This window comes from Salvelinus sp. IW2-2015, linkage group LG20 (genome assembly GCF_002910315.2).
Source record: "Salvelinus sp. IW2-2015 linkage group LG20, ASM291031v2, whole genome shotgun sequence".
In the NCBI taxonomy this organism is placed as follows: Eukaryota; Metazoa; Chordata; class Actinopteri; order Salmoniformes; family Salmonidae; genus Salvelinus; species Salvelinus sp. IW2-2015.
The window spans coordinates 67,032,118-67,046,261 of record NC_036860.1 but is presented as its reverse complement, the minus strand read 5'-3'; the positions used below and the strand labels follow the sequence as shown (position 1 = coordinate 67,046,261).

At 44.0% G+C, this 14,144-nt stretch overlaps 1 protein-coding gene across 1 annotated transcript in view; it reads left to right on the top strand.

Annotated features, from left to right (window-relative positions):
• The window catches only part of LOC111980065 (probable E3 ubiquitin-protein ligase HERC1), a 106,615-nt gene that overhangs the window by 51,364 nt on the left and 41,107 nt on the right, over positions 1 to 14,144 (top strand). The window contains 13 exon segments of the mRNA XM_070449584.1: positions 673 to 982; positions 1,910 to 2,644; positions 2,775 to 2,938; positions 3,191 to 3,404; positions 4,062 to 4,240; positions 5,394 to 5,477; positions 7,379 to 7,565; positions 7,796 to 7,923; positions 11,643 to 11,851; positions 12,107 to 12,372; positions 12,553 to 12,605; positions 12,905 to 13,102; positions 13,378 to 13,558. Coding sequence (XP_070305685.1) covers positions 673 to 982; positions 1,910 to 2,644; positions 2,775 to 2,938; positions 3,191 to 3,404; positions 4,062 to 4,240; positions 5,394 to 5,477; positions 7,379 to 7,565; positions 7,796 to 7,923; positions 11,643 to 11,851; positions 12,107 to 12,372; positions 12,553 to 12,605; positions 12,905 to 13,102; positions 13,378 to 13,558 — 2,908 coding nt within the window.

The following is a 14,144-nucleotide window of genomic DNA, read 5'->3' as shown; positions in this document are numbered from 1 at the left end:
AATAACTAGGTAATATACTGAGAGAGTGGTGTGGAGCCTTCCATGAACAACTCGGGAAGAACTTACAGCTGCCTCTGAGAAACCAGTGGAGTATGAAGAACTAACACTAATTGCCAATTGCCTAGCAGACGAGGAGAGCACCCCTCCCTGTACTAATTGCTGATTGCCTAGGAGAGGTGAAACCACTCCCCCCTCCAATACAGCCACTGGTTACCAAAACAAGTCACACATTGCCCCGCCCCTTGACCCTGGTTGATGTGTCAACAACTATCTGATGAGCAGTCATCAGGTCACACACCAAGTAGACCACTGGGAAGACAGGCAGCACTTAAAGTAGTTGGTCCTAGCTAGGAAAATGACAGTACTAGACCACAACAAATAATCACTCCTGGCGATATCAGGAGTCCTCTAGATATAGAATATATAGATATATATATATATATTCTAGATATTCTAGATATAGAATGAAGTATGCTGAGATGGAGGCTGAGAAGTTGGTTATATATACTCAGAAAAGAGATGAAACCTCTTCCTCTCTAGTACAGCCACTGATTACCAAAACAAGTCACAAATTCACACACCTGAATAAGTTCACAGAATAGAGAAAGAGCTCAAACTAACTCACTATTCAACAATGATTTTTTAAAATCTGATTTCTGTCAAATCCAGCAGGCCCGAGACCTAAAGGAATTGATGAAAGGGAGAAGAACAAGGAGCAGGTCGGGAGTTGTGTTGGAGAGGAGACTGTAGTCCCAGGGGACTTGGTGACGGGACCCTCAGGCCTCTCTGAGACTCAGCTGGGTGCTTTGTGCTCTGAGGTATGGCCGGTGCTGGCCCTGATCGGAGGAGTGGACAGTGGGCTTCGGGCAGGGGGGCTCTGCCTGCACAAACCCAGTGGGAGAAGGGCCACCCTGCTGGGGGTACTGAAGGAAGGAAGCCCCCTAGCCAAGCTTCAATGGGAGGAGGCTGACCTCTCTGTCAGGTATTACAGTAGAGATTACACACACACACACACACACACACACACACACACACACACACACACACACACACACACACACACACACACACACACACACACACACACACTTCAAACTGTAGAGAATTGTTTTCATGCACAGTGCTGTTTATTTCCAGACTTGTGTGATAGCAAAGCAACAATGGATGTCTTACAATATCTGTATCATTAATTGATCTCTAGCCCTGTGTCTGTCTGTCTGTCTGTGTCCTGTCTGTCTGTCTGTCTGTCTCGTCTGTCTGTCTGTCTGTTCTGTCTGTCTGTCTGTCTTCTGTCTGTTCCATCCTGTTCTGTCTCTCTACAGTTCCATCCTGTTCTGTCTCTCTACAGTTCCATCTGTTCTGTTCTCTTACAGTTCCATCCTGTTCTGTCTTCTACAGTTCCATCCTGTTCTGTCTCTCTACAGTTCCATCCGTTCTGTCTCTCTACAGTTCCATCCTGTTCTGTCTCTCTACAGTTCCATCCTGTTCTGTCTCTCTACAGTTCCATCCTGTTCTGTCTCTCTACAGTTCCATCCTGTTCTGTCTCTCTACAGTTCCTCCTGTTCTGTTCTCTCTACAGTTCCATCCTGTTCTGTTCTCTCTACAGTCCATCCTGTTCTGTCTCTCTACAGTTCCATCATGTTCTGTTGTGCATGTCTGTCTCCAGTTCCATCCTGTTCTGTCTCTCTACAGTTCCATCATGTTCTGTTGTGCATGTCTGTCTTTCTTTCTTTTCTGTTTATTTCTGTTCTGTTTTAATCATGTGTCTCTCCCTCGGTTACCTAATTCACCCTTCTTACCTTTCCTTTTTCTTCCTTTTTGTTTCTCTTCTTTTTTTGTCCTCCCTCCTTCATTCCCTCCCTCCCTCTCCATCTGTTTCATGTCCTGGTTCTCTCACCACTAACCAAAGCTTCCTGAATTCTTGGTCACCCAGCGACACCCCGCTCTCCTCCTTGGAGCCCTGTGACGTGCCCCAGTGTGACGTCAGCAGATTCCGAGGCCTCAAACCCTCTGTCCTCTTAGACCTGATCTTCCTGACTGGCCTCCTGGAGGAGCAGGAGGAAGCCCGGGGACGAGGAGGAGGCGCAGGGAGAACCAGGAAAAGCTGCTCCTCCGAGCAGGAAGAGGAGGGATGTAGCATCCCTCGGAGCGTGCTGGAACGCAGGCTAGATGAAGACATCGCCCGTGTCATGATGGACGATGATGACATTGAACGAGGCACAGGGCTAACAGAGGAGAAGGAGGAGAGGGAAGGAGAGAGGGAGAGGAACAGTCACCCGTCCCCAACTAGAGCTCTCTCAGAGTCCTGTGACGAGCCAGAGGAGGGTAGTACTTCGTCCTCCTGCCCCCCAACTCCAACCCCAACCCTACCTCCCCCCTCCCCCCATCAGACCAAGCCCCAGCCAGATGTCTTCTCCCTGGAGCTCCGGGCTGTAAGGGTTTCCTACCTCCTGCTGGGAGCCTTAAAGTCCCTGGCTGTCATCCTCAGCTGTGGGAAGTTTACTGACCTGCTGCTGGTGCCCAAGCATCAAGACCCCTCTACTGCTGCCATCCTGACCAGTAGCAGCCCTGACCAGGCTAAGCCAGGGGACTCTGGTTTGAGCCCTGCCTCGGCTGGAGAAGACAGCAACGCTGCTGAAATGAGGTAGATTGATTTTGAATAAAATTACATTTACATATACAGTTAAAAACAAGCAAAACATTTTTTTATTTTTTTTAACTATCTAGCATAACTCTGTCGTTGAATTCCAGTATTTCCATGATGGTGTTCCTAGGTCTGTGCTACAGTTTATGGTGCGGAGCATGGTGAAGTGGGCTGTGCGACCTTGCCCTATCAAACAGAGTGTTGCCCTGTCAGACCTGGAGAGAGCTCAGGTCCTAATCTTCAAAGGAACTCTCAACAGACTGCAGGAGGACAAAGGAGCCAAAGATAGGAAGGGTACTAGTACTGTTATTATTGAGTTATAGAAGATGTAATGTTCAGAATAGACGTATAGTCCTCTGTTTTGGCCACTCGAATATGGCTTCATATTTCTCTCTGGGTTATTGTGTGAAAGGATAAGCTTAACGAGTGGTACGAAATTCTTTTATTTATTTTTTTGACTTGTTCAAAATTGAAGTTCTTGCAATCCAGCTTGTTTCTGCCGCTGAAGAATAATTTTAAATAATTTTCTCTAATTTCTTCCTGTAGAGCCTGGTCACCACTCATCGTCCCAGCCGTTGTCAAAGTCTTCCAGCTCTGTGTCTCTCTACAGCACGGGGTCAGAGGGCACCGCCATCTTCGGTCAATCAAACGGAGCCTCTGCCTCGTCCTCCACCAATGACCTGGCTGCTTCTCTGCTCTCTGCGCTGCAGGCTGATGGCCTGGAGAACTTTAACCCCTTCCTCCCCATCAACCTCCTGCAGTGAGTACAGATCCATACATAGAAATAGAATCTATGTCATTTTATTTCTATGTTATGGTACGTTTAGTCATTAATGAAGGTTAATGTCTGAATCACAGTAGTTCTCAGTCCTTTTCAGGGTACACACACACACACACACACACACACACACACACACACACACACACACACACACACGCACACTTTCCATTGACAGCCTGGGTTGTTGATGTTCTTGCTCCAGATCCATATCAGTAGGCAGCTCGTCTGAGACACAGAAGACTCAGAGTGGTGGTGAGTGTGTGAAATGAGACTGTGCTCTGTCTAACCCTCCCAAGGCTTCAGCTCTGCTGCAGCTCTGCCTGGTTCTGATCTAACTGCTGGCTTCCCAAAGACAAGCAGACTTACAGCACAGTTCAACTCTATGAGGCGGTTTCCTGGACATTTTCAATGGAGCAATCGGCCCTACATGTTAAATGTAACAAACGTTTTCTACCTCTGATGATGAGGCTATGAAGAGAATTGGAAGCCTCTATTGTCACTGTACTCCATTCTGTGGGCTCCCTCTGTCCAGGAACTTCTAGTCCTGACACACAACCAGCGGTGTCTCTGTATCTCAGCTGTCTTTGTGCTAAATGCAGCCCACTACCACTGTGTTGTTGGCTTGGCTTCCTCTAGGCGGATGGTGTTAGCACGGTTCCCTACCCTGGCTGGCCTGGTTAATAACCCCCCCATGTTGCACGGTCCTGGTCCAGGCTTCGGCCTGGCCACCTCGTCTTCCTGTGAGGGCTTCACAGAGCAGCAGACCAGCTTCATGGAGCCCTGCGCTAATACTCAGGCCAGGAGCCGTGGCGCGGGTAAGAAAAACGCTTGTAGAGAAATACATGGAAGATTGAAGGCAATTTGGCTGCGTTTAGACAGGCAGCCCAATTCTGATATTTTGCCCAATTATTGGCAAAAGATCAGCTCTGATTGGTTAAAAGACCAATTAGTGGCAAAAGATCAGAATTGATCTGCATGTGTAAACAGCCTTTTCTTGGTGTGCTGCCCATCTCATTCAATAACAGAACCAGTCACACAGCAACACGGACCAACTAGCCTGGTCCCAGATACGTTTGCAGTTGGCTATACGGCGCAGACAGATCTGAGAGCAGGCTACAGATCAACTCCGCTCCGTCAATAACAGGACAGGATAGATACTGTATTGCTCACGAGGAACTTTATGTCTGCCTGTTGCATGTCATGGCATGTTGAATGACATGTCCAGCTAATGTTCATTGTCCACCTGGTTATTTGTGTTATGGGTGCTTTGACAACCAGAGTTTGTGTATATGAAGAGTTGATTGGTTGCATGAAATCAGTTTTTCATCTACTCACATTGCTTGAATGGAACCATGAATTTGTGTTGAAAAGTAACAGTCCTAAATAGAACAGCAGGAAGCCCTTCTACATAGACAATTRATCCAGTTCTTTCTGTATAAAACCAAATCATTTTTTTTAGGATGGTGACAATTGTTTTGAGAAAGGTGCAGCCTGCTCAATGAGTTCACACTGTTCTGCAAATCAATTTAGGGACTTCCTGTGGTAAAATAAGTTAACTTTTTTTGTTTGTAAGGACTTTGAGTGCTGTTACTGCAATAGTACTGTACAGTGCATTCGAGGAAAGTATTCAGACCCCTTGCCTTTTTCCACGTTTTGTTACGTTACAGCCTTATTCTAAAATTGATTAAATCTTTTTTTCCCCTCATAAAATCTACACACAATACCCCATAATGACAAAGTAAAACCAGATTTTTATACATTTTTGCAAACGTATTCAAAATTTTAAAAAACAAATACCTTATATATATATACTACGACTGTATATTACGACTGAAATACTTTTGCATTTCAGCCCGATAGGAAGTTGTCGTTGCCTTCATTGTATGATGACATGTCAAACATTTTAGTGTCGATGACAGATTTGTTGGCTTGTTTTTCTTTTACCTTTTTTTTCTCCTCAATTTCTAGAACGGCTTCAAATGTTTGTCCCAGTCCGCTTACTAGAAATGGGCTTCTCTATGAGACATATCTACAAGGCCATGGAGGCAGCAGGTATTGCTGTCGCTGCGCTCTGTGTGTTTAGTGTGGTGTGTACTGTGTGCTCCATCCGCTTCCTGTGTTGTAGGCTAGTTCCTGCTTTTCCAGAGGGGTCTGGGTTTCTTTCTTTTAGACCTACTCCTATGTCTTTCCTCTTTGCATGCGGTCGATCGAAACGTGGCGTAGTATAGACACTAGTATTTTACAATCAGGGGTTGGAACCAAAATTATTTTCCAATCGTTTCGTTCTGAAAATAACCATTATTTTATTAATTCCATTCCACTGTTCTGACAAGGAAAATAACGTTCTGAACCGGTTCGGACCCATAAGAAAGTTGGTTTATATTGGGGGTTTTTAAACCTCAGAAATCTATGTTTTTTTTTACATTTAGCTCGACGTTAAATTACTTCACCAATCAGTGCGGATAGAGCAGCTTGCTATGGTGCGGGCAAGCTATAGTTGTTTACATGCGTGATGGACAGACAAGTGTAGGGCACGAGATGCGACTGAACTTTTGTCTGGTTTGGGAGAGAGCGAGAGAGGTTGGAGGAGAAGGCTTCGCTTGAAGAGCTGGGCATTTTGTTATGACATGTATTATATGAATTAGGCCCGCAGAGTTATACCTATGGAGGAGCGACTTCTATGGAGGAACTTTAAAATGTCTTTGAACTCCCGAGAGTTGGCTTAATGTTGGACAAGAGTTACTGTAGCTAGCTAACAAGCTTGTGTGTGCAGAGCGGCACCAGAATTAAAAACACATCTTACCTTTTTGTAGTTAATAAATCCAATGTGAAACGTGATAACTATAGTATCCTTAATTAGCATTGAGAAAGTTAATTCCGTTCTTCTCTACTAAAAAATCTCTCTCTAATTTCTGAATCACGCTGCTACATCAGTAGGATACAGTAGCCTATGCTTCGGAGAGGGAGGGGCAGGTAACCTGCACACACACTGGCAAAGATTTTCAGCTGGCAGGCAGATACTGGAAGAAGTTTCTGAGTGACAGAGTGAAGGCTTTGCATAGGCGCTTTGTTTCGTTTTTTTGTGGACTGGAAAATAAATCCTAAAACATAAAATAACGTTATTAACCGGTTCCCATGCTTTTTTAAAAAACGGTTCTGTTCCGGAACAGTATAGATCACTTTCATTCCCGGTTCTGATTCTGGTCCTCTAAAAATGTTGTTATTTTCTGGTTTTTGATTTTGTTCCCTGAACTGGTTCCAACTCCTGATTTACAATAGACATAGATGTTGTTAGGCATTTTTTTAATTAGATTATAATCGAAAAATTATATATCGTGATTCATGAATTTAACTTTTTCAAATCAGCCAGCAAATATGTGAAATAATAGGCTCACGGTGATACAAATGGTAATTTTCTGTTCCCTCTCCTTGGCATACTGTACCCCACTCAAATCTGTCTGGCTCCTCTCAATTAAGCCCTGTTAACCAGGTTTCTGGACTACTTTATCTCATTTTACTGTATAGTGAGAAAGCATTTTAGATATTGATATTGATTCATATACAGTTCAGGTTAATTGTAAACACCACTGTTTGGTTAAGCACATGAATCCGCACGTGCATGTTTTCAATACAAATTCTATTTTATACTTATCCTATAAACGTAGTCGTTGAATTAGATTCAATAGGACCCTCACTCTCCGTCTCTCACACTTTTGTTTGACTTCTTTACTCCTTCGCTAGTACTGTCGTCCTTCTTCCCCATATTAGTTTGGATTGAATGTACTTCCATCACAAACTTTCCAATCTAACACTCTGTATAATGTGTCCCTTTCAAATGATTGWCTTTGACTTCTATTGTCATTGCCTTTATGCAATATCCCCCTTTTTAAAAAAGGGCTTGTGTCCCCTCACTTGGACTTGATCTCTTACCTCTCCTTGACCTTTGACCCCAGGTGTGGCTGGTGAGGTAGACTCGCGGACCATCGAGGTGCTGGCTAGCTGGATGTTGGAGCACCCCCTGACTGAGGAGCTGCAGATGGAGAGCCAGCCAGCAGGAGCCTCCACCACTGAAACCCCCTCCCCTGACGGACCGGAGACCGTACAGTGCCCCGAGGCCCCCACCAGCGTACCCAACGAAAGGTCAGACACAGAAACAACCTTTTTGTTTTCTTTTTTTWATCAATTGAGTTATTAAGGGTAGTAGAGCTGTGTCGATTAATCAGCCATAAATTCAATATAATTGTTTCAAGAAAAATTAAAGACGCAAGTCAGTTCGAGAGATTGAGATCAATAGATTATTCACAAAAACAAAGATTGTGTTGGCTTGGTTGAGTTGGAAGATTAGTTACTGTTATGTTATTGTGTTGCAGTRTGCTTGCGGGCCTAGACCTGGTGGAGAGGGAGAACTTCCTAGATGTCCACCTGACCAGGAACAGGCCTCCCCCGGCCAGACGCCAGCGCTCCAGCTTGGGGCACAGAACCTCCTTTAGGAGAGCAGGTCAGCACAACCTCCAACAGGAAMATATTTGGGTAGCTGACCTGAAGCTCTCTGTCTGTGACATTGATTGGATTCTATCTGAGACTAAGGGGATATCATGTGGTGTCCCTCTGGGCTCATACTAGGACCTCTACTGTTCCTGTTACATGTAAATGAAATTCCAGCAGCAGTGAAATGTAAACTCCTGCTGTATGCAGACAACTCTGCCTTGCTGGTGTTATCAAAGGATTCTGTGTGGGTTGAGGGGCATTAAGCAAAGTGCAGTACAATGCTTTCATATGTTATCCTCTTTAAGGATTAATATGTGAGGCTATGTACTAAACATCCAAAGATTTCAAGACTAAAGGCTGGTTTATACTACGGGTCTGTTCGTACATTTAATCTGGAGTGCCAAAGTGCGCTCTGGGCATTAGTAAATTCAGAGCGTTGTCAGATTGTCCGTTCGTAAATTCAGAGCGTTTCGCTCTCGGAGCACTCACTGGACGCTCTGGCCCGAAAAGTAGGTTTGATCCGAGCGTTCTGACCTAACTGCAGTCAAGCACCCAAGCTAACTGGCTAACGTTGGCTAGCTTGRTAGTTACTAATTAGAGAACTGACCATTTTACTAGTCCCAGCAGAGCTGGTAAGGCTGTTTTTATGTTATCCAGAGCATTGGTGACTGCAACTGTGCTGCTGGCAACAATATAATTACACTTTRTTTTGCCAARGTTTACTGACACCGGCCAAATTCAACGGGTGTTGAGCATTCGTAAATTCGTCAGTTATTCTGCGCTCTGGCACCTTCAGACGAGAGTGCTCTGAAATCGGAGCAGATAGCCAGAGCGAATGTACAAGCTACGTCTATAGACAGTTGTCGCAGTGACATCATAAACATTCTATTAAAATAGTTACTTGCATAGTGCAGACCTTTGTTTACATGTTGCTAGCTAGCTAAACAATGAACCATAAACTCATAACGTTACTACCCTGCATGAATCTGCAGGAKGCTAACCAACCAGGGTCAATGTTAGCTAGCTAACATTAGGCTATAACTAGCAATGCAAATGGCTCTGAGAGACAAATAATATTACTACATAGATCATTCATGTAACGTTAGCTAGCCAGCCAGCTAACGTTAGCATACTAGCTAATACACTTTAACTTGAAAGGAAAACTACTTTCTGACAAAATTAGAAACGTATAATATCTGAAAATGTAGCTAGCTAGAAGTTTACCCATATATATGGATGAACGCTTCTCCCTCTCTGTCACGGATGCCATGGTTGCCCTTAGTTTGAAGATGTAATCCGGAGACAGCTGTGTTCTCTTTTCGACTCCGTCTGCATATTTGCAATCAAACGCCAACATTTTCTCCATCTCCTTAGCTATCATACTCTATAAATTCTACTTATTTCAAAACTCGGTCCTCCAGAAAGTGAAGAGCAATACTTATGCAGTTCTACTACGTGATATCTTTCAAAAAAGCTGCGTTAGAAATTATTACCGACACATACTGACTAGCTCATTTTATAGACAGATGTGTGTGCTACATGGCAGACCAGTCTGAACTCATCTCACGGCATGTCCAGCCCACTTTTTCRGTGGCTAAACCAACTAGGCTCATAATTTAACAATGTTATTTGTATTTACAGATGGCATACAAGTTTGTTATTAAGGCACATGAAAGTTCACGTTCCCACAAGGCATTACTGCCAAAAAACGCATACATTTAAAAAATAAAAATTTAAGTTCAAATGTCTCCTGTGAAGTAGTGACGTTCAACATACGCCTAGTTTCCTGAAAAGAGTCACAWACAGTTGAAGTCGGAAGTTTACATACACCTTAGCCAAATACATTTAAACTCAGTTTTTCACAATTCCTGACATTTAATCCTAGAAAATAACCTGTCTTACGTCAGTTAGGATCACCACTATTATTTTCAGAATGTGAAATGTCAGAATAATATTAGAGAGAATTATTTATTTCAGCTTTTATTTCTTTCATCACATTCCCAGTTGGTCAGAAGTTTTACATACCACTCAATTAGTATTTGGGTAGCATTGCCTTTAAATTGTTTAACTTGGGTCAAATGTTTTGGGTAGCCTTCACAAGCTTCCCACAATAAGTTGGGTGAATTTTGGCCCGTTTCTCCTGACAGAGCTGGTGTAACTGGTTTGTAGGCCTCCTTGCTCACACGTGCTTTTTCAGTTCTCCACAAATTTTCTATAGGATTGAGGTCAGGGCTTTGTGATAGCCACTCCAATACCTTGACTTTGTTGTCCTTAAGACATTTTACCACAACTTTGGAGTATGCTTGGGGTCAATGTCCATTTGGAAGACCCATTTGCACCAAGCTTCAACTTCCTGACTGATGTCTTGAGATGTTGCTTCAATATATCCAGAATAATTTTCCCTCCTCATGATGCCATCTATTTTGTAAGTGCACGTCCCTCCTGCAGCAAAGCACCCCCAAACATGATGCTGCAAGCATCGGCTTGCAAGCTCTCCCCCTTTTCCTCCAAACATAACGATAGTCATTATGGCAAACGGTTCTATTTTCGTTTCATCAGACCAGAGGACATTTCTCCAAAAAGATGATCTTTGTCCCCTTGTGCAGTTGCAAACCGCAGTCTGGCTTTTTTATGTGGTTTTGGAGCAGTGGCTTCTTCCTTGCTGAGTGGTCCTTTCAGGCTATGTCGATATAGGACTCGTTTCACTGTGGATATAGATACTTTTGTACCTGTTTCCTCCAGCAATCTTCACAGGTCCTTTGCTGTTGTTCTGGGATTGATTTGCACTTTTCACACCAAAGTATGTTCATCTCACAGGAGACAGAACATGTCTCCTTCCTGAGCTGTATTTTTTATTTATTTTATATATTTTACATTTATTTAACTAGGAAAGTCAGTTCAGAAGAAATACATTTTTTCAATGATGGCCTAGGAACAGTGGGCTAACTGCCTTGTTCAGGGGCAGAACGACGGCTGCGTGGTCCCATGTGTGTTTATATTGCATACTATTGCGTACTATTGTTTGTACAGATGAACGTGGTACCTTCAGGGTTTGGAAATTGCTGAGTTGAAGGTAGGCCTTGAAATACATCCACAGGTACACCTCCAGTTGACTCAAATTATGTCAATTAGCCTATCAGAAGCTTCTAAAGCCATGACATCATTTTCTGGTATTTTTCAAGTTGTTTAAGGCAACAGTCAACTTAGTGTATGTAAACTTCTGACCCACTGGAATTGTGATTAAGTGAAATAATCGATATCTGTTTCATGTTTCTCTGGGGCTTGTCTTATGTTATCCTCTGGGCAGCTATCTGTCTTTCACATGTTATCCTCGGCAGCTATCTGTCTTTCAATGTTATTCTCTGGGCTATCTGCTTTCATATGTTATCCTCTGGGTCAGCTATCTGTCTTCAATGTTATCCTCTGGGCAGCTATTGTCTTCCATATGTTACCTTGTGGGGCTTCATCTGTCTTTCACACATGTTATCCTCTGGCAGACTATTGTCTTTTCACCATTGTTATCCTCTGGGCAGCTATCTGTCTTTCACATGTTATCCTCTGGGCAGCTATCTGTCTTTCATATGTTATCCTCTGGGCAGATATCTGTCTTTTTAAGTGTAAATAAAGAAGGGGGAAAAGACTATTCAGAGACAGTCATGTACTGTTCATTGTGACTCTTTTCTTCTTGCTAACCTACTATATTTCCACCACTACCCTTTCTTCATCCAGACTCTCCGTCCCCCAACCCCATCCCACCGCTGTACAGGCAGGACCCAGGGGTGTCTGAGTGGCCGGAGCGGGCGGAGACGCACCCCTTCGCTGCTGAGGAGGAGTCAGAGCTGGGGTACATGGATGACCCCTACCATGAAGAGCCCTACGAGGAGCTACAGTTCAGAGAGTTCATCAGCTCGGAGAGAGACACCCTCTGGATGGTCGAGGTACTACATCACAATCACAGATCCGGGAAAGATATATAAGCGCGATGACGTTTAGGTTAAAAACATGACGTTTTGGCCGCCCAACGGCCTTCGTTWTAAAAGAGCAAACAGTAGGATAGGACTAGAAAAAAAGGTTTAGGCCAGGGTTGGAACCAATTCCATTTCAAATCAGTCAATTTCAGGCAGGTAAGTGTAAAAGTAGAATTGATCCCAACCCTGGTTCGGTCCAGTTGATATGGTTGTTGTTTCCCTCAGGGGGGCGAGGAGCACCAGCCCCATGACATGGTACAGTGTGAGCTGTGTAACACCCTGACTCTGCAGTTCAACAACCACATGAAGAGGCATCACCCGGGCTGTGGCCAGAGCGCTGGGCGGCGAGGGTACCGCTCCACCGGGGCGTATGTGGACGGGTGGTTCGGAGGGGAATGTGGGTCCGGRAGCCCTTACTACCTGCTTTGTAGCACCTGTAGAGAGAAGTACCTGGCAGCTAACCTAGGGGAGATTGGATCCAAACATGACCGGTGAGTAAGAAATACACTTTATGCTTAAGAATGCCTTTTTGTGTGCAGGAGTCACACACACACATATGCTCTATTCATAGTCCTTCGAGCAGCATAGTAACACTGTAAGATGCTTGTTAAAAGTACTACAACAGTTGAGTCTGTTAGTCACTCCCAGGCATACTGTTTCTCTCTCCTCAGAATGAAAGGGCTTGCTTCTGATTTAATTGGACGACTGGACAGCACCTCCGATGGTAAGGATTTGACCCTCTATTTTGTTACGGTTTCTTCTGCTCTTTGAATCATATGTTTAAGTGACTCCCTTGACCTCTTATTATGGACTTATGCCTCAGTGAACCAATGTTTTCTTATGATAAATTCACCATGTGCTCGAAGACAGTGAATCATCTGGTGAATCATATCCAGGTCCCCCCTCACAAAAGAGGTTTCTAACCTCAAGGGTCTTAAATAAAGGTTAAATGAAAATATGAATAAATACATTTAAAATAAATAAAAAGATGACTCATGAAGGTATCTTCTTCTTCCAACCCAGAAGACTGGGAGCTGGGCCCGCTAGATGACTCTGACCCAGACCGGCTGACTGGGCTGGAGGACTTTGGGGTGTTGCTGAGGCCTCTGGGTCTGAGTGAGAAGAAGCTGGTGCCAGACCCCATCCCCTTCACAGAAAACGACCCGCTGGGAGCGCTGGTCAACAGCACCAGTAACCCTGACGGGTCCATGATCCAGAAAGGTATTGTACTTCACATACAGCAMTATGCAGCAAACTAGGGTTGCAGAATACCCAAATTGTACCAAAACACCATGGTTGGAGAATTTCTGGAATCAARGGGGAATAAGCTGCAAGGAAATTCTCCAACCTACAATTCTTCAACTGGGATTTCTGAAAAAAATCTGAGAATTCGTGGGAATGTTTCAAACTAACGCAAAAATGCAGCCCAAATTCTGTGAAATATCTTCAAATGGTCACACAGATGTTGTAATGTATTGTGTATCTCTGGTATACAGGTGTGGTCAGCACTGACACTAAGGGATTGGGTTCCTCCGGCCCTCTGACTCTGGGGGAGCAGGCTGCATCGCTGAGAGACCCTCAGGACAGACTGCAGGCTCTAAGGAGAGTCACCTCTACAGCCCAGATACTACTGGCATACAGCATGGTGATGAGAGCACTCTCCCAAACATCCTCTAGGTCGGTTGGTTTGTTTAATTGGATCGGTATCTCACAATTATGGAGTAGCCTAATGTTCAGAGAGTCCATCAACAACATATTCCATTCTACTGTACAGTGGCTACATTCCAGGCTCCTCCTCTGATGCGGTATTTCAATACACATTTGCTACTGAGAACTAGCTTGTTATTTCACCTCCAAAACGTTGTTTTGTTAGTCTTATGAAACCTTTTAAATTGGTCTGAAAACAGTGAGCTGGAAGCTTCTGTTATTGTTTTTCCGACAGGCCAAATGTCAGAGTATTCATCAAACAATTCCTGTGCCGTTGTTCTAGTGATAAATTGGTTTTAAAATGTTACGGATCATATGTTACGGTTGATAGCTCAGTATTAGAACACTACAAAGCTACATTGTAATATGTTACCTGTAGAACACTACAGGGCTGTGATCTGTTACTGTAGAACACTACAGGGCTGTGATCTGTTACTGTAGAACACTACAGGGCTGTGATATGTTACTGTAGAACACTACAGGGCTGTGATCTGTTACTGTAGAACACTACAGGGCTGTGATCTGTTACTGTAGAACACTACAGGGCTGTGATCTG